This window comes from Mustelus asterias, unplaced genomic scaffold (assembly GCF_964213995.1).
Source record: "Mustelus asterias unplaced genomic scaffold, sMusAst1.hap1.1 HAP1_SCAFFOLD_152, whole genome shotgun sequence".
Lineage (NCBI taxonomy): Eukaryota > Metazoa > Chordata > Chondrichthyes > Carcharhiniformes > Triakidae > Mustelus > Mustelus asterias.
In genome coordinates, this window is record NW_027590173.1 from 431102 (window position 1) to 454588 (window position 23487).

General features: G+C 44.7%; 2 protein-coding genes and 1 pseudogene across 2 annotated transcripts; 2 read left to right on the forward strand and 1 right to left on the reverse strand.

The window, feature by feature from the left end:
• Positions 1-1326: 1326 nt before the first annotated feature.
• Positions 1327-1713, reverse strand: LOC144485058 (histone H2B pseudogene; annotated as a pseudogene).
• A 12703-nt stretch (positions 1714-14416) lies between these two features.
• LOC144485052 (histone H2B 1/2) lies at positions 14417-14818 on the forward strand. The gene has a single exon (XM_078203351.1). It carries the CDS (start codon positions 14444-14446, stop codon positions 14816-14818), a length of 375 nt encoding a protein of 124 aa, XP_078059477.1. The 5' UTR covers positions 14417-14443.
• A 1150-nt stretch (positions 14819-15968) lies between these two features.
• On the forward strand, positions 15969-16358 carry LOC144485057 (histone H2A-like). Its single transcript, XM_078203357.1, has one exon. The coding sequence runs from the start codon at positions 15969-15971 to the stop codon at positions 16356-16358; it is 390 nt and encodes a 129-aa protein (XP_078059483.1).
• The last annotated feature ends 7129 nt before the right edge of the window (positions 16359-23487 follow it).

Sequence of the window (23487 nt, forward strand, 5' to 3'; positions counted from 1 at the left end):
TCTTAAGCCTTAACCACTCGGCCATTCTGGTACGAGAACTGGCTGTCAAATAGGCACATCATCTGTCTCTCCTGCAGTTTGGGTCTGTGGAATTGATCAGCTGTCTGTGTCTCTGAGCTGTCAGTGACAATGTACGGACTGTGTGTGAGAAGGAAGGAGTTGGCAACAATTTCCCCTGTAACTTGTGTGGAGGAAATATCACGTTTGTTTTGGATCTGTCAAATATTTGTCTGTGGAAACAAAGTACATTTAATATCTCAAATCCAGATTCCGTCAGTTTAATCTCTATTAATAATCATTGTGAGCGGTTTGTGAGGCTGCAGCCAGACTCGAGCTCTGATTGGTCACTCACATTTCAATCACATTCTTAACCAATCGGAGAGCCAGGTAGAAGAAATGGGAGGTTTTGATTGGTTCACATTTTCAAACTGGAAAAACCCGCCAATTTCAGTGCAGGAAAAATACAAAATAACGGAACGCCTGAATGTTCAGGAAACTATTTCAATCTCACACTTTATAATCTGTTTATTGTATTTTCCCTCAGAATCCTGGCGCTATTTTAGGAACAGTTTGAATTTCTCAATCTCTTATCTATAACCCGCGGTAATCAGACCCCGTTCAGCAATTTAAAACGGAGCAAATCTCAGCTCAGTGGAAAAGCAGAGCTTCACAGGGACAGAGAGAAACGGCTGATTTCTGATCCTCTCCCCTGAAAGCGGCCGGGAATGTTACAATGGGAAGTGCGGAGAGAATCCCCGGCCCGATCCCGCCGGTGGAACAGGCAGCTTTGTGTCCGGAGAATAGGGAGCGCCGGGGGGAGGCAGATCTTAAAGCGCTGCAATGGACTCAGGTCCTGTGTGTGCACAGATCTGGCTGATTCCGTCCTCTGGGAAAGCTGCGGAATAAACAGATCAGCCCGAGAATAACCTCTTCATTCCCGCCTTTACTCTGTTGCGGGAGCTGCTCCCAGATCACCCGAGAAAAAAAAATTAATTCAGGGTCGTGAAACTCTGAATATAGTGATAAATAAATTTAAATAATTACCTCCTGATATTCTTTCTCCCCATTGTCCGTGACAATCCCCAGACTGGGATTTAAAATACGCTCTCAGTTCAGTTTGATTGTCCCTTCAATGTGAAAGTGTGTGTGAGGGGCGGGTATGAAGTCCCATTCACAGCATTCTGCACCGGGACAAATCTCTATCCTCCAGAAAGACATTTCTCATTCACTCAATAAGGGAAAAGATGGCGCAGCTTTTTCACAGGGATTGTGAGTGGCTCTTAAAAGAGCCGTTGTGTTTGGGGTGTTTTCAGTCCATGGGGAGTTTTACTTGGAGCTGGTATACTTGGTCACCGCCTTTGTCCCTTCCGACACGGCGTGCTTGGCCAGTTCCCCGGGCAGCAGCAGGCGCACGGCGGTCTGGATCTCCCGGGAGCTGATGGTGCTGCGCTTGTTGTAATGGGCCAGGCGGGAAGCCTCACCCGCGATGCGCTCGAAAATATCGTTCACGAACGAGTTCATGATGCTCATGGCCTTGGAGGAGATGCCGGTGTCGGGGTGAACCTGCTTCATCACTTTGTAGATGTAGATGGAGTAACTCTCCTTCCTCGACTTTCGCCGCTTCTTGCCGCCCTTTGTTCCCGGTTTCTTAATCACTTTCTTCGCCCCCTTCTTGGGAGCTGGTTTCGGTGTTGGTTTCTTCTCATCAGCCATCTTCAATTTCACACAGAAATAAAGCAAACCCCTTCCGAGCGCTGATTAAATAGACAATCCCACAGAACTATGCTAATGAGGAATTGGGAAAGCAATGATTGTGATTGGACATTTTGAAAGTTATTACAGTCACTTATCAGGGATTCAATTGAGTGGATATGAAAACAGACCAATCAGATTGAGGGGTTTCCGCCAATCACAAGCCTCCTTACCACAATCAGGAAATACATTTTACAAAGAATCTCCAGCGCCAGTTTGTCAGTGTGTAAAGATACACCGGGACCGGCGGCCATTACAAGATGGCGGCGGCTCCTTCCAGAAAGAGCTTCGTGATCTTCGTGTCGCGGGTGCCCTGGACCCTGGCCGGCAAAGAAATCAAAGAATATTTTGGACAGTTTGGATTAGTAAAGAAATGTCTTCTTCCATTCGACAAAGAGACTGGATTTCATAGAGGATTCTGTTGGGTTGGCTTCAATACAGAAGAAGGGCTTCAGAATGCACTGCAGAAGGAACCACACCTCCTTGAAGGGGCAAAGCTTCAAGTTCAGAGAAACAGAAAATTGTTTCAAGGGCGCAGACCAAATAAAGTCACTGAATCAGCAAATTGACACTGAACATGGAGGGTATAGTTAAAGCTCTTTTGTCCTAAGTAAATTAAAGATGGTGATTTAAACACTAAAAAAAAAGATCCACCGGGAAATGTCGCCTGGCTGTCGGTGTGAGGGACCCTTCTCCACAGAAGAACTGTGCGGGAGTGTGGGATTCCTTCAGGAACTGTGAATCTCTGGTAATGTGCGTGAGTGTGGGATTTACTTACTCTCTGATACAGTGTGTGAGTGTGGCATTTACTCACTCTCTGATACAGTGTGTGAGTTTGGGATTTACTCACTCTCTGATACAGTGTGTGAGTTTGGGATTTACTCACTCTCTGACACAGTGCGAGAGTGTGGGATTTACTCACTCTCTGATACAGTGTGTGTGTGGGATTTACTCACTCTCTGATACCGTGTGGGATTTACTCACTCTCTGATACAGTGTGGGATTTACTCACTCTCTGATACCGTGTGTGAGTGCGGGATTTACTCACTCTCTGATACCGTGTGTGAGTGCGGGATTTACTCACTCTCTGATACCGTGTGTGAGTGCGGGATTTACTCACTCTCTGATACAGTGTGAGAGTGTGGGATTTACTCACTCTCTGATACCGTGTGTGAGTGCGGGATTTACTCACTCTCTGATACCGTGTGTGAGTGCGGGATTTACTCTCTCTCTGATACAGTGTGGGATTTACTCACTCTCTGATACCGTGTGTGAGTGCAGGATTTACTCACTCTCTGATACAGTGTGAGAGTGTGGGATTTACTCACTCTCTGATACCGTGTGTGAGTGCGGGATTTACACACTCTCTGATACAGTGTGTGTGTGTGGGATTTACTCACTCTAATACAGTGTGAGAGTGTGGGATTTACTCACTCTCTGATACAGTGTGAGAGTGTGGGATTTACTCACTCTCTCTGATACAGTGTGAGAGTGTGGGATTTACTCACTCTCTGATACAGTGTGAGAGTGTGGGATTTACTCACTCTCTGATACAGTGTGAGAGTGTGGGATTTACTCACTCTCTGATACAGTGTGAGAGTGTGGGATTTACTCACTCTCTGATACAGTGTGTGAGTGCGGGATTTACTCACTCTGATACAGTGTGTGAGACCATAAGTTATCGGAGCAGAATTAGGCCACTCGGCCCATCGAGTCTTATCCGTCAATCATGACTGATATTTTTCTCTTCCTCATTCTCCTGCCTTTTCCCCATAATCCCTGGTCCCCTTATTAATCAAGTCTATCTATCTCTGACTTAAAAAACACTCAATGACTTGGCCTCCACAGCCTTCTGCAACAAAGAGTTCCACAGATTCACCAGTCCCTGGCTGAACAAATTACAGTAAGAAGTCTCACAACACCAGGTTAAAGTCCAACAGGTTTATTTGGTAGCAAATACCATAAGCTTTCGGAGCAATGCTCCTTCGTCAGATGGAGTGGTCTCTGTTCTCAAACAGGGCACAGACACAGAAATCAAATTACAGAATACTGATTAGAATGCAAATCTCTACAGCCAGCCAGGTCTTAAATGTACAGACAATGTGGGTGGAGGGAGCATTCAACACAGGTTAAAGAGATGTGTATTGTCTCCAGACAGTACAGCTTGTAAAATTGTGCAAGTCCAGGAGGCAAGCTGTGGGGGTTACTGATAATGTGACATAAATCCAACATCCCGGTTTAGACCGTCCTCATGTGTGCGGAACTTGGCTATCAGTTTCTGCTCAGTGACTCTGCGCTGTCGTGTGTCGTGAAGGCCGCCTTGGAGAACGCTTGCCTGAAGATCCAAGGCTGAATGCCCGTGACTGCTGAAGTGCTCCCCCACAGGAAGAGAACAGTCTTGCCTGGTGATTGTCGAGCGGTGTTCATTCATCCGTTGTCGTAGCGTCTGATGAATGACAACGGATGAATGAACACCGCTCGACAATCACCAGGCAAGACTGTTCTCTTCCTGTGGGGGAGCACTTCAGCAGTCACGGGCATTCAGCCTTGGATCTTCAGGTAAGCGTTCTCCAAGGCGGCCTTCACGACACACGACAGCGCAGAGTCACTGAGCAGAAACTGATAGCCAAGTTCCGCACACATGAGGACGGTCTAAACCGGGATGTTGGATTTATGTCACATTATCAGTAACCCCCACAGCTTGCCTCCTGGACTTGCACAATTTTACAAGCTGTACTGTCTGGAGACAATACACATCTCTTCAACCTGTGTTGAATGCTCCCTCCACCCACATTGTCTGTACATTTAAGACCTGGCTGGCTGTAGAGATTTGCATTCTAATCAGTATTCTGTAATTTGATTTCTGTGTCTGTGCCCTGTTTGAGAACAGAAACCACTCCATCTGACGAAGGAGCATTGCTCCGAAAGCTTATGGTATTTGCTACCAAATAAACCTGTTGGACTTTAACCTGGTGTTGTGAGACTTCTTACTGTGCTTACCCCAGTCCAACGCCGGCATCTCCACATCATGAACAAATTACTCCACATCTCTGTTTTAAAGGATCGTCCCTTTAGCCTGAGATTGTGCCCTCTGGTTCTAGTTTTTCCTGATTTTGGAAACAAACTCTCCATGTCCACTCTATCCAGGCGTCACAGTATCCTATAAGTTTCAACAAGGTCCCCCCTCATCCTTGTGAACTCCAATGAGTACAGACTCAGAGTCCTCAACTGTTCCTCATATGACAAGCTTTTCATTCCAGAGATCATTCTTGTGAACCTCCTCTGGGCCCTTTCCAAGGCCAGCACATCCTTCCTTAGATACGGGGCCCAAAGATGCTCACAATACTGCAAATGGGGTGTGACTGGAGCCTTGTCCAGCCTCAGAAGTACATCACTGCTCTTGTACTGTATCCCTCTCGACATGAATGCTAACATTGCATTTGCCTTCCGAACTGCCAACTGACCCTGCCGGTTAACCTTAAGAGAATCTTGAACAATGACTCCCAAGTCCCTTTGCGCTTCTGATTTCCTCAGCATTTCCCCATTTAGAAAATAGTCTATGCCTCCATTCCTCCCTCCAAAGTGCATAACCTCACACTTTTCCACATTGTATTCCATCTGCCACTTCTTTGCCAACTCTCCTAGCCTGTGCAAGTCCTTCTGCAGCCCCCCTGCTTCCTCAGTACTACCTGTCCCTCTCCATATCTTTGTATCATCTGCAAACTTAGCAACAGAGCTTTCACTTCCTGCTTCCAAATTGTTAATGTATATGGTGAAAAGTTGTGGTCCCAGCACTGATCCCTGAGGCACACCACTCAACATCGGCTGCCATCCTGAAAAAGACCTCTTTATCCCCACCTTCTGCCAGTCAGCCAATCCTCTATCCATGCCTGGATCTTACCCTTAACATCATGGGCTCTTAACTTATTTAACAGTCTCCGACTCAGCACCGTGTCAGAAGGCCTTCTGGAAATCTAAATAAATCACGTCCACTGGTTCTCCTTTATCGAACTTCCTTTTGCCTCCTCAAAGAACTTTAAAACTTAGTGTGGGATTTACTCACTGATAGAGCATGTGAGTGTGGGATTTGTATCTGTGAATGGATGAGAACATATCTGAGTTTATGATTCATTCTGTATCTGGGTCTCATTGTGTGTCTGTCCAAAGGTGGTGCATGTGACTGCATGTAGTAATAATTCTCTTCTTGGTGGTATTAGTTTTATTTTTGTTTGTATCGCTCTCATCCACAATATCAGTGTGTTCATTTTATTCTGTATCTGTCAGTCTCTGTACCTGTATTTCAGTGCATGTGTTGCAGGACGGCAGTGGAATCACACACTGACTCTGTTTGACTGTTCTTCCTTTGCGCTTGATAAGCAATTGATAAAATACTCAATGTATCGTGTATTTTCTACCTATCCTCTTAAATTTAATCAACATTTTTCCTTCTGACAGGCAAAGAGTTGAAACCAGCAGAATAAATGGAGCGATTCTTTCACACAAGGTGAATTCCAGCCAGCTCCTCACACACAGTAAGTGTCACTCACACACACAGCAGAGATGGCCAAGAGGTTCACTTGCTGGAGTTCTGATCCATTGTGCTCTGCAAGCACAGGCCCCAAGCACAACATTGTTGTTGGTTTATGGTTCAGTCATCTGGTTGGTTCGACACCAGCACATAGAAGTAGCAGAAAGGAATAAGGCAGAAAGGAGGGAGAGTGATGGATAATACTGGAGAAGGAGCAGACTAAGAAGCATTGAAGTTAGTCCTCTTCCAATTTAGAATGTCTACTTTAGATTGTTCCTTGCTAATGTCAAGCTTGTGATCCAATGATCACTGGATAAAAACACAGACACTTGATTCATGTGGCCAACCTTGGCCCACCCCATTCCCCAGCACCAGATCCAGCAATGCTTTGTTCATAGTTTCTTGAGAATACTCTGGTCCAAGAAATTCTCTTGAACATATTTCAAAAATTCCCAGACAGATGAATGTATGAATTAGGAGCAGGTGTAGGCCACTTGGCCCCTTGCGCCTGCTCCACCATTCAATATGATCATGACAGGTCTGATTGTAACTTCAAACCCACATCCTTACCTATCCCCGATAATCTTTCACCTCCTTGCTTCCTCATAGCACCAGGGAGCCGGGTTCAATTCCAACCTTGGGTGACTGTCTGGAATTTGCACATTCTCCCTGTATCAACATTTGTTCCTCTGGGTGCTTTTTCTGAGTGGCAGTCAGTGACTAGTGCAGCTCTGCAGGGATCAGTGCCAGGACCCCAACTGTTCACATTATATATTAATGATTTAGAAGAGGGAACTAAATGTATTATCTCCAAATTTGCAGATGATACGAAGTTGGGTGGGAGGGTAAGCTGTCGGGAGGATGCAGAGTTACTTCAGCGTAATTTGGACAAGCTGAGTGCATGGACATCGCATGTCAGATGCACTATAATGTGGATAAATGTGAGGTTATCCACTTTGGTAGAAGGAATAGGAAAAAAGATTATTACATGAATGGTTGTAAATTTAGAGAGGTGGATATTCAATGAGATCTTGGAGTCCTCATGCATCAGTTGCTGAAAGTAAGAGCGCAGGTACAGCAGGCAGTAAAGAAGGCAAATGGTATGTTGGCCTTAATAGCGAGAGGATTTGAGTACAGAGATAGGGATGTTTTGCTGCAATTGTGTAGGGCATTGGTGAGGCCACACCTGGAGTATTGTGTGCACTTTTGGTGTCCTTATCTGAGGAAGGATGTCCTTGCTATAGAGAGAGTACAATGGAGGTTTACTTGGCTGATTCCTGGGCTGGCAGATGTGTCATATGATCGGAGACTAAATTGCTTAGGATTCAGAGAGACTAAGTTGGCTGGAAAGAATATTCCAAATGGTGGGGGAGTCCAGAACTAGAGGTCTTGGTTGAGGATAAGGGGTAAAGCTTTTGGAACTTGGGTGAGGAGAAATTTCCTCACCCAGAGGGTGGTGAATGTGCAGAATTCACGACCACAGAATGTAGTTGAGGCCAAAACGTTGTCTGGTTTCAAGAAGAAATTAGATATAGCTCTTGGGTTCAAAGGGATCAAGGGATATGGGGGGGAGAGTGGGGATCAGGATATTGAATTCAATGATCAGAATGAATTGTGGAGCAGGCTCGATGGGCTGAATGGCCGACTCCTTCTGATTTCTATGTTTCTACGCTCCAGTTTCCTCACACATTCCAAAGATGTGCAGGTTAGGTGGATTGACCATGCTAACTTGCTTCTTTGTGTCCCAAGATGTGTAGGTTAGGGGGATTAGCAGGGTAAATGCATGGGGTTACAGGGATGCAGCAAGGAGTGGGCCTCAGAAAGATGCTCTGTTGGAAAATCAGTGCTAACCCGAGGGGCCAAATGGCCTTCGTCGACACTGTAGGTATTCTATGATTTTCTATCCACCTCTGCAATCAAAATATTGAAAGATTTTGCTTGCTTTGCCTTTTGAGGAAGGGAGTTCCATCGACACACAACCCTCTGAGAGAAAATAATCTCGCCTCATCTGTGCCTCAAATGAATGACCCTTTATTTTTAAACAGTGACCCCTCATTCTAGATTCTCCCACAAGAGGAAATATGCTCTTCATATCCATCCTGTCAAGACCACTCCGATCTGTAAAGTTTCAATCAAGTCGACACTTACTCTTCTAACCTCTCGCCTGCAAATTTATTCCCTCCAACATTTCCTCATGAGACAACCCGCTCCTTCCTGGTATTAATCCCGTAAACCTTCTCTGAACTGTTTCAAGCACATCTACATATTTAGCTGAAGCTAAACGAAGCATGTTATTTATTGGGAAAATTATTATATATTATCTTTATTTGTTCTCGCAAGTAGTCTCACAGTACAAGGTTAAAGTCCATCTGGGTTTTTTGGTGGCATGAGCTTTCAGCGCGCTGCTCCTTGTTGGAGTGTAACCGGGGACAACTTTGATTGGATGTAATGTGACCAATGGGAACAAGATGTAAGGGTCAGCTGACCCAAAAAAGCATGGAACCAATCACAGAGTGATGTAATAGTCAGCTGATGAGCTGATTCATTCTTGGCCTTTTGGCTGAGATCAGGTGTAGTATGGTCGGCTGCGCTTGGTTGAGGTCATTGGGTTGCACTGAAGCTTCGTGTGTTTCATATGAAGCAATTTTTTTAAAGCGGCATCTCGGCCTTTTGGCTAAGATGCAGATGAGCTCAAGTCTTGGAGGAGGAACCTCCCCCTTCTCCAATCAGCTTAGCTCATGTAGATCAGGCCCAGGACAGGGTGATTTGGTCGCTCGCCCTGTCTTGTTAGCCTGGATCTGAAATGTCTCAACTTGTTGAGACTCTGAATTGGATTTGATTTGATTGAATTGGAAAAGTATAAAAAAAATATATGCCCTGTTTGTGAACCCAATTCTCCACTCACCTGAGGAAGGAGAAGTGCTCCGAAAGCTCGTGCTACCAAATAAACCTGTTCGACTTGAACCTGGTGTTGTGAGACTTCTTACCGTGCCCACCCCAGTCCAATGCCGGCATCACGACATCTGATTTGTTCTAGTATAAGGTGTAAATTTTACATTGAAGACACGTCAGGTGAAGACAGCTGAGTGGAATGTGCGGTTTGTCTCATGTGGGGAGTCTTGGATGCGGCCAGTGTCTTGAATGACCACATGTGCAGGAAGTGTTCCCAGCTGCAGAATCTGGAGCTCCAGGTTTCGGACCTTGAGGAGCAGCTGGACAGACTGTGATGCATTTGAGAGGCTGAGAGTTATGTGGACAGCACATTTAGAGAGATGGTCACAGCAGAGCTCAAGGTACTAGAGGAAAGAAGGGAATGGGTGACCACTGAGCAGTCCAGGAAGAACAGGCATGTGGAATCATAGAATAGAATTATTGAATCCCTACAGTGCAGAAGGGGGCCATTCAGCCCATCGAGCCTGCACCAATAACCATCCTACCCAGCCCCTATCCCCATAACCCCAGGTATTTACGCTGCCAATCTCTCTAACCTACACATCTTGGGGCACTAAAGGGCAATTTAGCATGGTCAATCCACCTAACCTGCACATTTTTGGACTGTGGGAGGTAACCAGAGCACCAGGAGGAAACCCACACATAAACCGGGAGAATGTGCAAATTCCACACAAACAGCCATCCAAGGCCAGAATTGAAGCCGGGTCCCTCATGCTGTGAGGCAGCAATGCAAACCACTTTGTCACCCTGCCACCCAAACGGGTACTGCAGGAGTCCCCTGGGATCCTAGTCACGAACATGTCTTCCATTTTGGATGCAGATGAGGGTGCTGGTCAGCACCCCAGAGGAGTGCAGTCAGAGCCAAGATTCTGGCACCACAAGCATCTTGCTTGAACAGGTGGGGAAGAAGAAGACAGGAAGAGCAATAGTGATAGGGAATTCATCAGTCAGTAGAGCAGACAGGCATTTCTGTGGCCAAGGATTTGACTTCAGGATGGTGTGTTATCTCTCTGGCCAGTGTCAGGGATGTCACTGAATCGCTGCAGGACATCCTGAAAGAGGAGGGTGATAGGATAGAGGTTGTGATACATATAAAAGTAGCAGAAAGGAATAAGGGCAGAAAGGAGGGAGAGTGATGGATAATACAGGAGAAGGAAGTAACACCATGTTGGATAGAAGGAGATTAACAAGTACTATGAAGAATGTCCAGACAGGTTTCCAATGTATGTAAACACAAAGTGTGATAAATAAGGTTGATGAGCTTGAAGGACCAAGAGAAATGTGGGAATCTGATGCGAAGGCAATGACAGAAATGTGGCTTAAAGAGTGAAGACAGGGTGCTGAATATTCAAGAATTGTGTTCAGAAAGAGATAGATAAGAGAAAAGGAGAGGTGGGATGACAATACTGACCAGGGAAGTCATTGTAGTGTTGGAGAGTGGAGATGTCCTTGAGGTGACAAGGACACAATCCAGTTGTTTAAAGTCTGAAATCAGTGTAAGGGGAACTATTGAGAAAAATTGTGAGGGTCAAAATTAATCTCCATTTGCAGAGGCAAGGATTAATCAAGGATAGTCAGCATGGCTTTGTTCGGGGGAGATCATGTCTAACAAATTAGATTGAATTTTTTGGGGAGTTGTCTAGCCTTGTAGGTCAGGGCAGTGAGTTGATGTCGTCCACATGGACTTCAGTAAGGCATTTGACAATGGGAGACTGGTCAAGAAGATATGAGCCCATGGGATCCAGTATAATTTGGAAAATTGCATCAAAACCTTTCGTAGTGGCATAAAGCAGAGGGTGATGGTCACAGGTTGCATGTTCCTTTGTGTTCCAGCTTGTGCAGATTCAATGGTTTGTGGGTTATTTGGATAGTGTGGGAGGGGTTTGTGTGGGCAAATGTAAGATGCTGAGTCAGTGCAGACTAGATGGCATAAATATCCTCCCCCACTATAGGGATGCAAAGAACAAAGAACAATACAGAACAGAAACAGATCCTTTAGCCCACCAAGTCTGTACCGATGCAGATGCCTCTCTGATCTTTGGAACAAGTTTGGTGAACCTTTGTTACACTTTCTATCACAAAATAATTATCCTTCCTAAGGTAAGGGGACCAAAACTACACACAGTTCTCCAGGTGCCGTCTAACCAAGCTGCTATACAATTAAAGTAAGGCTTCACTTCTGCTGTACTCAAAACCTTTTGCAATAACGTCCAACATATCATTAGCCTTCCTAATTGCCATCTGGACCTGCATGTTAACATCTTTAGTCCTTTTGTACATCTACATTTTCTTATCTTTTATCTTGACAGGTATATATCACAGGAATAAAACAAATTCATCCACTCACAGATATAAAACACGGTGTCACCTTGATCACACATTAAGTAATAATTCTTCGCTCAGACAGATAAAAGATAATTGTACAATACTGAATAAATTACAATTAATTACCTGATAAATATGTAAATGAATCCAAAAAAGCTCAATATGAGTAAGACAGAAAGATGTAACAGCAATTCCTTTGCTTCCAATTGCAGGAATTGCTTCCCAGGTTATGTATCCAATTGTTACCATTCACAGAATTACAAATTGAATACTCACACACAGCTGCTGAATATAAACAGGGACAGTCAAATGTACTGGAAATCTACATGAAAAAATAAATTGAAAGATGAACAAATATCAATACATTATGTTTTTAGCATGCAGTGTTTATCACAATGTCTGAGATACATGTAAAGTTAAAGTACAGAAGTATCCCACACTTCAACACAACGCAAGAGACACATGGATAAAGATTGATTCCTACACCCACATGGATAATCAGAGAATCACAGATGTAAAATTAATCCTACTTTCTCAAACTCTCTAGAGACAGATGGAAGAACAAGGAATTCCAAAACATACTAGAGAATGACAACTACAGAATGATACCTACATTCAAACTTTTGTTTTGAGAAACAGTGAAGCAAAATGAAGTCCACTCTCACACAGTATCACAAGTAGCATCCATAGAATGAACCCTGCATTCACACACAACACCACAGACAGACAGAAAAGCACACCCAGATGTTGTACCAGAGACCGATGCATACAGTATGATTCAGACACTTATGCAGTTACTCAATGACACATGCCTGCAGAACTGAAATCAAACTCCCATTCAATTCAAGACACTGGCATGAGCAGAATTTACCCCATATTAACATACACAGTGGAGACTGATATAGTGCGTGAGTCACAAAATTATGTTCAGCCAATCTCACACATGCAAGCTGGCAATCAACAGACAAATACACATTTTGTTTCACATACTGTACCCAATACTTACAGGCACATAATTAATCACATTCTGTACATGAAATAGAGAGATGCTATTTCAGTCCCACACTCAGCCTCACTGATTTAGAATAGGATCCCTCCAGTGCAGAAGGATGTTATTTGACCCATCAAGTCTGCACTGACTCAGCATTTTACCCAGGCCCTATCCCCATAACCCCACAAATTTACCACGGCTACATCCCCTAACTACACATCTTGGGATACCAAGGGGCAATTAACATGGCCAATCCGAATAACCTGCACAACTTTGAACTGTGGGAGGAAACCAGTGCACTTGGAGAAAACCCATGCAGATAAGGGGAGAATATGCAACCTCCACAAAGACAGGCGTCCGAGGCCGGAAACGAACCTGGGTCCCTGGCATTGTGAGGCAGCTCTCTAACCATTGTGTCGCCCGTTCTTGCAGTGTACTTCACAAATGGTGCACACTGTGTATGAATGGTTGAGGGAGTAAATGCTGAAGCTGGTGAATGGTTTGCAAGTGAAACCAAAAACTAGATTTGTTTCTGAGATTCTTTGGTGTTGTTGGAGGTGCACTGACCAGTGAGTGGAGAGTATTCCATCCCTTACCTAAATGTGGTATTCAATTGTGAAAAGTCTGTTGGAAAATAGGTCAGTCACTAGCTATGGACATGCTCTGTTCTATTTTTAAAGCCAAAGTCATATTGTGACAGGATACAAGAAGTACCTTGTACTCATTTATCGTTAATTACAGTCACAGAATGATGACCATGCTAAAACATAATTAGAAGATAAGAAATTGGAGCAAGAGTCGGCCATTCGGCTCTTCGAGTCCACATTGCCATACAGTGAGATCATGACTGATTTTCCACTTCAACACCATTTTCCTGAACTATCCCCGTAACCCTTGATGTTTTTGATATGTAGAAATCTATCAATCTCACTCATGAACATATTTAATGATTAAATCTCCTCATATCTCTCCGCATTGCTTCTATCTGCAAAATTGTTGTCCATTCGCTCAGCCTCTTCAAATACACACAAAGAGTCTTTGCCTCCTTCTCACAACTCACACATCCACCTTGTTTGTGACAGCTACCAATTTGGAAATATTACCTTTAATCCCAAATCATTGATACACAGATTGTAGAAAGCAGTGGCCCAAACACTGATCCTTGTGGTAGCCCACTTGTCATAGCCTGCTAACTTGAAAATGACCCATTTGTTCCTACTCTCAGTTTTCTGTCCATCAGCTCGTTCTCAGTCTATTCCAGGACATTCTCTCCCCCAGCACCACCACCACCCCCCCCCCCCCCCCGTGCTCTCATTTTCTTTATTTGCCTCTGGTGTGGAACCGTATCAAGGCGTGTAGCCAGTAATATCCAATTCTGATTCCACTCCTTCTTGCAGTCAGCTTTTTGTTTTAGCAACAATGTCAATGTGGCTGTTGCTCATCAAACTTATTCCCCTTCCACACGCCCAGATATTGTACACTGCCAGCTCCCGGTGATGGGCGGAAGTAAAGCAGAGCAGTTGGTGCTGGTGAGGAAGGGGAAATGTATGAACAGTATCAGCAGTCTGATAGAGTGATGTGGGATTAGCAGCAGAGAGAATGCGCTGGTGCGGCAGAGGGAGTGAGAGGGTCAGGGGGTTGGGTGGATCGGGGCGGACAAGGGGAAAGGACGGATTGACAACAGACTGGTTGCTGCTCAAATCCACAAACTATGTGTTTGTGTATCTGAACTAACCAATCAGAGAGAGAGCGTCACGAATTGACATCATTGTGAATGAGCCAATGGGGAACAGGGCTTTCAGCAATCCTTCATTAGCATAGGCCTCTGCTTTGGTCTATAAAAGAGGAGTTCCGAGCGCGACTCAGTGATTCTGTGTCTGAAATTAACTGTGAGGATGGTGGATGAGAAGAAAGCAGCTCCTAAGAAGGGGGCGAAGAAAGTGATTAAGAAACCGGTAGTAAAGGGCGGCAAGAAGCGGCGAAAGTCGAGGAAGGAGAGTTACTCCATCTACATCTACAAAGTGATGAAGCAGGTTCACCCCGACACCGGCATCTCCTCCAAGGCCATGAGCATCATGAACTCGTTCGTGAACGATATTTTCGAGCGCATCGCGGGTGAGGCTTCCCGCCTGGCCCATTACAACAAGCGCAGCACCATCAGCTCCCGGGAGATCCAGACCGCCGTGCGCCTGCTGCTGCCCGGGGAACTGGCCAAGCACGCCGTGTCGGAAGGGACAAAGGCGGTGACCAAGTATACCAGCTCCAAGTAAAACCCCCCATGGACTGAAAAACATCCCAAACACAACGGCTCTTTTAAGAGCCACTCACAATCTCCCTGAAAAAGCTGTATCATCCATTTAGTTTCAATTAATCTTTCACGCTGAAGCGTCTCGAACAATCTAATTGTTGTTTTTACTGTTGATCAATGATAGGTACTGAGTAATGCAAGTTGATCGCCCAGCGTCTGATTAATAATGTTTCATGAATTAATTAATTGGTTTCCGACCGCCTCTGCACTTAGATCTCAGAGGCCCGTTTCCCCGACTTTAGAGAGGGAGAGAGAGAGCTAATGGAGCAAATGTGTCAGCTTCCAATTCTGTTCGTTTGGTCTTAATAATCGATCAGTTTATTCCCTATCAGCCCCGGTTGTGCAGGAACCTCAGTCTCGGCACTGGTCAATTTACACCGAAAATGTTCACTCCCCTCTTGATTCTCACGAATATGGAGAACATCCCGTCCGTTTACAGAACGATGTCAATGAGACTTTCTGGCGGCGAGTTCGAGAGTTTTAAAAAGGGCCGAGATTAACCCCGAATGGATCCAGGATTCTAAAAGCAAATCTGCAACTTGGGATAAAATGTGAAATGGTGCAAACACAGACTGATGTTTTAAACACTTTGTTGTTCAACAGTTAATTATTGAGAGATTTTATTTGAAATGTATTTCTTGTTTTATAAATACATCTGCGAACTTTTCAAAAATGAATAGTGAAAATTTTGTTATTTTCGACTTTTCCGAAAAACCCAGGCTGAAAATCAGAAACTGCCAGATACAGGTTAACTATAGACTGGGGAAGGAGAGAAAGGGAGATTCTTACATTACTCAAAATTAATTAACCATTACCTATTCGTATAATTTTCGAGACTCTTGTTCTTTCCGCTTTGGCGGCTTTTACAGTTTGAAATGAAATCGGTTGGAATCTGAGATTTTGGCGCCGTTATTTTCCGCCCTCACTCCGTGGGCTCTCCGGATTGGTGAGTGAAGCAGATTTCTGATTGGTCATATGAACAAGATGCTGAGAGGCAGCAACAAAGTGACCAATCAGCAATGTCCGCACCTCCATTCCTCCCGGAGCTATAAGAGAAGCGAAAGGGAATGGGTTTCAGCATTCTTTGTGCAAGTGTTTGTGAGATTGTGCAGATGTCTGGAAGAGGAAAGGGCGGCGGGAAAGCTCGGGCCAAGGCCAAGTCTCGCTCCTCCCGCGCTGGACTGCAGTTCCCGGTGGGCCGTGTTCACAGGCACCTGAGAAAGGGCAACTATGCTGAGCGTGTGGGTGCCGGAGCCCCGGTCTATCTGGCTGCTGTGCTCGAGTATCTGACCGCTGAAATCCTGGAGCTGGCCGGGAACGCGGCCCGGGACAACAAGAAGACCCGCATCATCCCCAGACACCTGCAGCTGGCCGTCCGCAACGATGAGGAGCTCAACAAGCTGCTGGGAGGGGTGACCATCGCTCAGGGCGGGGTGCTGCCCAATATCCAGGCCGTGCTGCTGCCCAAGAAAACTTCTGCGGCCTCGTCCAAGAGCAAGTGAAGCGCCCATTCTTTCATCTGATAACCCAAAGGCTCTTTTCAGAGCCACTCACTTTTTCTGGAAAAGGGCGATCTATTGTTTGCCCCTCAGATGCTGCGCTGCTATTCACAGTCCAGCTGTTTCCCGCTTTGTTTTATCAATCCGGAGTTCCCCCTGTGTACGATAGTAAATAGACCCCATCAGTCTCGCAGCAGATAGAGGAATTCATCAGGCGAATACACCATCCACATTACGATAGTATTGTCACAGGCAGTATTTTAATGCATGCAAGTTGCTGTTTTTTATTAATAGTTGATATCTGGAACTCGGGTTCTGATTTCAGTTAATCAACAATTTCATCATTTGCGCCGTTTTTTGTGCAGCAAATAACCATCTGTGCAAACTAAGACTATTCCATTCTTACACAGATTATTACAGGTACAGAGAGGATTTGAAGTCTATCTTCCGCCACTTAGTGCGTTAGACTCGATCTCCGACCCTTTTCTCTCAAGCCCATTCAGATTTAACATATAAACTCACAGGATCAGTGAAAGGGCTGCTTCCTGGCAGCAGGGAGTCAGAGATGGAGTTATTGTCACGGTGGATTGATCTGTTTCTGATTTGTTTACTGATGTTTTCAGTTCCCTCTCTATATTGAGCTCAAGTGAATAATTGAACGACATGGTGTCAGAATCAAGGTTTTTATAAATCCTTCAGTTTGCTTCATACCGAGTCCATCCCGGTGCATTATCGACAACAAGGAAGAATTTCGCAGTTGGAGAATTATATATTTTCCTCTGTCGGATGATCTGGGCGTCGCTCCCGGAACAGAGTAAAGGCGGGAATGAAGAGGTTATTCTCGGGCTGATCTGTTTCTTCCGCAGCTTTCCCAGAGGACGGAATCAGCGAGATTTCTGCACACACAGGACCTGAGTCCATTGCAGCGCTTGAAGATCTGCCTCCCCCCGGCGCTCCCTATTCTCCAGACACAAAGCTGCCTGTTCCACCGGCGGGATCGGGCCGGGGATTCTCTCCGCACTTCCCATTGTAACATTCCCGGCCGCTTTCAGGGGAGAGGATCAGAAATCAGCCGTTTCCCTCTGTCCCTGTGAAGCCTGTGTGAAGGGGTTGGTTGGTGATCTCTATGTTTCTGCTTTTCCACTGAGCTGAGATTTGCTCCGTTTTAAATTGCTGAACGGGGTCTGATTACCGCGGGTTATAGATAAGAGATTGAGAAATTCAAACTGTTGCTAAAATAGCGCCAGGATTCTGTGGCGGAAAATACAATAAACAGATTATAAAGTGTGAGATTGAAATAGTTTCCTGAACATTCAGGCGTTCGGTTATTTTGTATTTTTCCTGCACTGAAATTGGCGGGTTTTTCCAATTTGAAAATGTGAACCAATCAAAACCTCCCATTTCTTCTCCCTGGCTCTCCGATTGGTTACCAATCTGATTGAAATGTGAGTGACCAATCAGAGCTCGAGTCTGACTGCAGCCTCACAAACCGCTCACAATGATTATTAACAGAGATTAAACTGACGGAATCTGTATCTTCTCTCTCACCTGTACTTGAATTTTAAAATATACTTTGTTTCCACAGACAAATTATTGAAGGAACGTGAATAAATGTGATGTCTCCTCCACGCAAGTTACAGGGAAGTGAGTCGCCGGCTCCTTCTCACGTTGTCTCTGACGGAGCTCAGACAGTAAGAAGTCTCACAACACCAGGTTAAAGTCCAACAGGTTTATTTGGCAGCACAAGCTTTTGGAGTCTCAGGCTCCTTCAGGTGAGTGAGAAGCTGTGTTCACAAACAGGGCACATACAGGCACAAACTCAATTTACAAGATAATGGTAAGAATGCGAGTCTTTACAGGTAATCAAGTCTTAAAATTACAGACAGTGTAAGTGGAGAGAGGGCCAAGCACTGGTTAAAGAGGTGTGTATTGTCTCCAGCCAGGACAGTTATTGATATTTTGCCCAGGCAAGTTGTGGGGGTTACAGATAGTGTGACATGATCCCAAGGTCCCGGTTGAGGCCGTCCTCATGTGTGCGGAACTTGGCTATCAGTTTCTGCTCAGTGATTCTGCGTTGTCATGTGTCGTGAAGGCCACCTTGGAGAATGCTTACTCGAAGATCAGAGGTTGAATGCCCATGACTGCTGAAGTGTACCCCGACAGGAAGGAAGCACTCCTGCCTGGCGATTGTTGAGCGGTGTTCATTCATCCGTTGTCATAGTGTCTGCATAGTCTCTCCAATGTGCCATGCCTTGGGACATCCTTTCCTGCAGCGTGTCAGGTAGACAACATTGGCCAACTCGCAAGAATATGTACCGTGTACGTGGTGGATGGTGTTCTCATGTGAGATGATGGCATCAGTGTCAATGATCCGGCACATTTACCGAGGTTGCTGTGGCAGGGTTGTGTGGTGTCGTGGTCAATGTTCTCCTGAATGCTGGGTAATTTGCTGCAGACAATGGTCTGTTTGAGGTTATGCGATTGTTTGAAGACGAGAAGTGAGGGTGTGGGGATGGCCTTGGCGAGATGTTCGTCTTCATACTTGACATGTTGAAGGCTCCGGAGAAGATGTCGTAGCTTCTCCGCTCTGGGGAAGGATTGGACAATGAAGGGTACTCTGTCTATCGTGTCCTGTGTTTGTCTTCTGTGGCACATCGGAACTGTCGATCAATGAGCCGAGCACCATATCCTGTTGTTATGAGGGCATCTTTCAGCGTCTGTAGGTGTCTGTTGCAACACTCCTCATCTGAGCAGATCCTGTGTATACGGAGGGCTTGTCCACAGAGGACGGCTTCTTTAACGTGTATAGGATGGAAGCTGGAGAAGTGGAGCATCATGAGGTTATCCATGTGCTTGCGGTACAGTGAAGTGCTGAGGTGACCGTCCTTGATGGAGATGCGTATGTCCACGAATGCAACCAATTCCAGACACACAGACATCTTATTAGTTCAACGGTCTCAGAGAGCAGAAATAGTTGCAGACACATTTTCAATCCATCAATCAAACAGAGCAGGAGAGACAGACATTTTTGTCCATGTGACTCTAAATATCCTACCAGGATGGCCGAGTGATTAAGCGGTTGGACTTAAGATCCAATGGACTTCTGTCCGTGTGCATTTGAACCGCACTCCAATTAAATGGACTTTTAACACTACATTCTGCACCCTCTCCTTTCCTTCTGCTCTATGTGCTGTATGAACTGTCTGCTTTGTCTGTATAGCACGCAAGAAAACAATACCTTTCACTGTATACCAATGCATGTGACAATAATAAATCAAATCAAACCCAGTACCATTGATAGTGGGATCCATAAATCCAAGTCCAAATTGACTCCTGCCATCAGATCATCACAGTGTCAATCCCACAATAGAGCAGCCTTAGCTCCAAATTAAATATATGATAAAACTGACACATGGATTCTAATTAAAAGTTACACAATGAACATTAATAATGTACTCTGAGATTCGACTTAAATACATCACGCAAATCAGGGGTTTTGAATTGACTGTACTAATGGCCACAGTGAATATTCACAAATACATTTGATACAAATCCAAATCTGAAATACATTCTCAGATTGAGGTATGATTTGATTTATTATCGTCACATGTATTAGTAAATAGTGAAAAGTATTGTTTCTTGCGTGCTATACAGACAAAGCATACCATTCACAGAGAAGGATAGGAGAGAGTGCAGAATGCAGTGTTACAGTCATAGCTAGGGTGTAGAGGCCATCCTCACCGCCCCATATGGAACAGTGTGAGTGAGAGGAAACAGAGAGCAGTGGTTAATGGTTGTGTTTCAGACTGGAGGAAGGTTTCCAGTGGAGTTCCCAGGGCTCGGTGTTAGGAGCCCTGCTCTTCCTGATATATATTAATGACACACACCTTGGTGTACAGGACACAAGCTCAACATTTCCACACGCCACCAAACTTGGAGGCATTGGCAACTGTGAGGAGGAAAGTGGGAAACTTCAATAAGACACGGGCAGCTTGGTGGAATGGGAGTGGTACAGTGGTTAGCACTGCTGCCTCACAGCGCCAGGGACCCGGGTTCGATTCCTGGCTTAGGTCACTGTCGATGCGAAGTCTACACAATCTCCCCATGTCTGCATAGGTTTCCTCTGGTCATTGGTCATGCTAAATGCTCTCTCAGTGTACCCAAACAGGCGCCAGAGTGCAGTGACTAGAGAGTTGTCAGAGTAACTTCATTGCAGTGTTAATGTAAGCCCTACTTGTGACACAAATAAATAAACTTTACAAGTGGCACTGGGGAATGTTCCAGCACAGATTGCCCTGTGGCTGTGCCTGGGCAAGTCAGTGTCCTGGATAGAGCACTTTCCGGGGCACAGAGCATTGTTTTTATTAATTCATGTGATGTGGGCATCACTGGCTTGTCAGGCCATTTCAGAGGGCACTTAAGAGTCAACCACATTGCTGTGTGTCTGGTGTCACATGTAGGCCAGAACAGTAAATTTGGGCAGATTTGCTTGCCTGAAGGAGCATCAGTAAATGAAGTGGGTTGTCATGACGTGGTCATCATTAGACCTTAATTCCAGTTTTTTTTTAAGTTCAAATTGCACTCTCTGCTGTGGTAAAATTTGCTCCCATTGCATTACACTGGAGCACTAGTCCAGTGACAATACCACTACACCATTACCTCCCCATGTGGGAACTGCGGCCGCCATGAGTGGATATTAGGAAGTGTTTTATCTCATGCTGATTGTCAGTGAGCTGAAACATGAACTCTGTTTCTCTCTTTGCAGATGCTACCTGACCTGTTGTGTATTCCAGAATTTTCACCTTGTTTCAAAATTCCAGTGGCCACATGATTTTACCAGTGAATTATTGTAGCTGTTGCTCAGAGAAATGAGGCCAGAAATGGACAAAGAATCCATTTGAACCAGGGTGGATGTTGGTTGTGAAAATTGGTGTCTCACTTTCTGTGAAGGTATGTTCTTGTTGGCTGGCTTTGAACTGGAGTGTTGATGGAGGAAAAGCTGATGGGTTTAACCCTGAGTACATTTGAGACCAGTCGGGCCCAAACATTTCTCATCAAGGTGTCCTGTACAGTAACAGAGACTGACAGAGACATTGCACACTCATATAAAATTAGTAATGGAAAGGGAATCAGTTCTGCACTCATATGCAGTGTCAAACGTAAGTTAATTCCACACTGAAATACTGAAACAGAGACTAAGAGAGTTAGTTCCACGTTGACATCAAATCAGAACATATGAAGCAGGAGTAGCAGAAGGCAATTTGTTCTTTCGGGTTGCCCCACCATTCAGTAAGATCGTGGTTGATGTGATTATGGCCTCAACTCCATTTTATTGCCTGCCCTATAACCCTTGTCTCTCTCGTAGATCAAAATTCTTCCTACCTTAGGATGGAATCTAATCAATGCCAAAAATTAAGGACACTTTGAGAGGAGAAATTCCTTCTCATCTCCATCTTAAGTGGGGCATACTTTATTTTTAAACTGTGTCCTGTAGTTCCAATTTTGCCCATAAATGGAAACATTCCTCTCAACATCTACTCTGTCCAGTCTCCTCAGATTCTTCAATATGATCATCTCTCATTCTTCTCAACTTCTATGATATTAGCTTAACTTGATTAAACTTTCCTCATAAGATGACTCCTTCGTCTTAGCAATCAACCAAGTGAATCTTCATTGCCTACAATACAAGTGTTTCCCTCTTTAAATCAGAGAAAGCATATAAACGTGTAGACTCAGCAATGCCATGTATTTGCAGCAACATTTCCCGACTTTTATACTCCACATATGTCCTTATAATTACAGTTAGATCCTCTGTACTGTAACATTCTGCTGTCTCTTCCTCTAATTAAATAATGTTCTGCCTTCCAATTCTTCCCACTGAAGTGGAAAGCCTCACTCTTTCCTGCATTGTATCCTACCTGCCAGATTTGTGTCCACTCACTTAACCTCTCTATATCCCCTTGCAGACTTTTTGTGTCCTCCTCACAACCTGCTTTCCCACTTACCTATATATTGCCTGAAAATTTGGTGTTGATCTGTCCCTTCATCTGGGTCATTAGTATAGATTGTAAATAGCTGAGAACCCAGCACTGATCCCTGTGGCTCTCTGCAAGCAGCAGCTTGCTAAGCTGACAGTGACCCACTTCCATACAGTAACAGAGACTGACAGTTAATTGCATACATTATTAATAGATAGCTAGGGATTTATTTCCACAATCACACAGTAACAGATTGAGAGAGAGTTAATTCCACATTCACACTCAGTAATAGTTTGAGAGGGAGTTAATTACACATACACAGTAATTGGCTGAGAGAGTGTCAATTTCACACTCTCACACTGTAACATATTGAGAGAGAGTTATATCCACACTCTCACACAGTAATAGATTGAGAGAGAGTTCTTCCATCCTCACACACAACAATACAGTGAGAAACAGTTAATTCCACGCTCGCACACAGTGCAATAGATTGAGAGAGAGTCAATTCCACACTGACACACAGTAATAGATTGAGAGTTAATTCCACACTGAAACACAGTAATAGTTTGAGAGAGAGTTAATTACACACTCACACAGTGATAGATTGAGAGATTATTCATTGCACACTCGCACACAGTAATAGATTGAGAGAGATAATTCCACACTCTCTCACAATTCAATTCAGAGGGTGTTAATTCCACACACACACACTAACAGATTGAGATGGTTAATTCCACACTATCACATAGTAATAGATTGAGAGAGAGTTAATTCCACACACTCTCAGGAATAGATTGAGAGGGAGTTTATTCCACACTCATGCATAGTAATAGAACAAAGAACAATACAGCACAGGAACAGGCCCTTCGGCCCTCCAAGCCCGTGCCGCTCCCCGGTCCAGGATTGAATCCTGAAACCAGGATCCCCGCCCAATTTTCCAGCCTATCTACATACCAATATCCTATCCACCGAGCTGTCCCTCACAGCTACGATGCTTTGTTCATTACAACCTATTAACTCACCCCCACCCCCCTATTCCAGACCATGTGATCTCCAGGGAGAGGCGAAAACCCAGAGTGAAATAGATGGGAGTTAATTCCACCCTCTCACACAGTAATAGATTGAGAGAGAATTAATTCCACACTCACACTCAG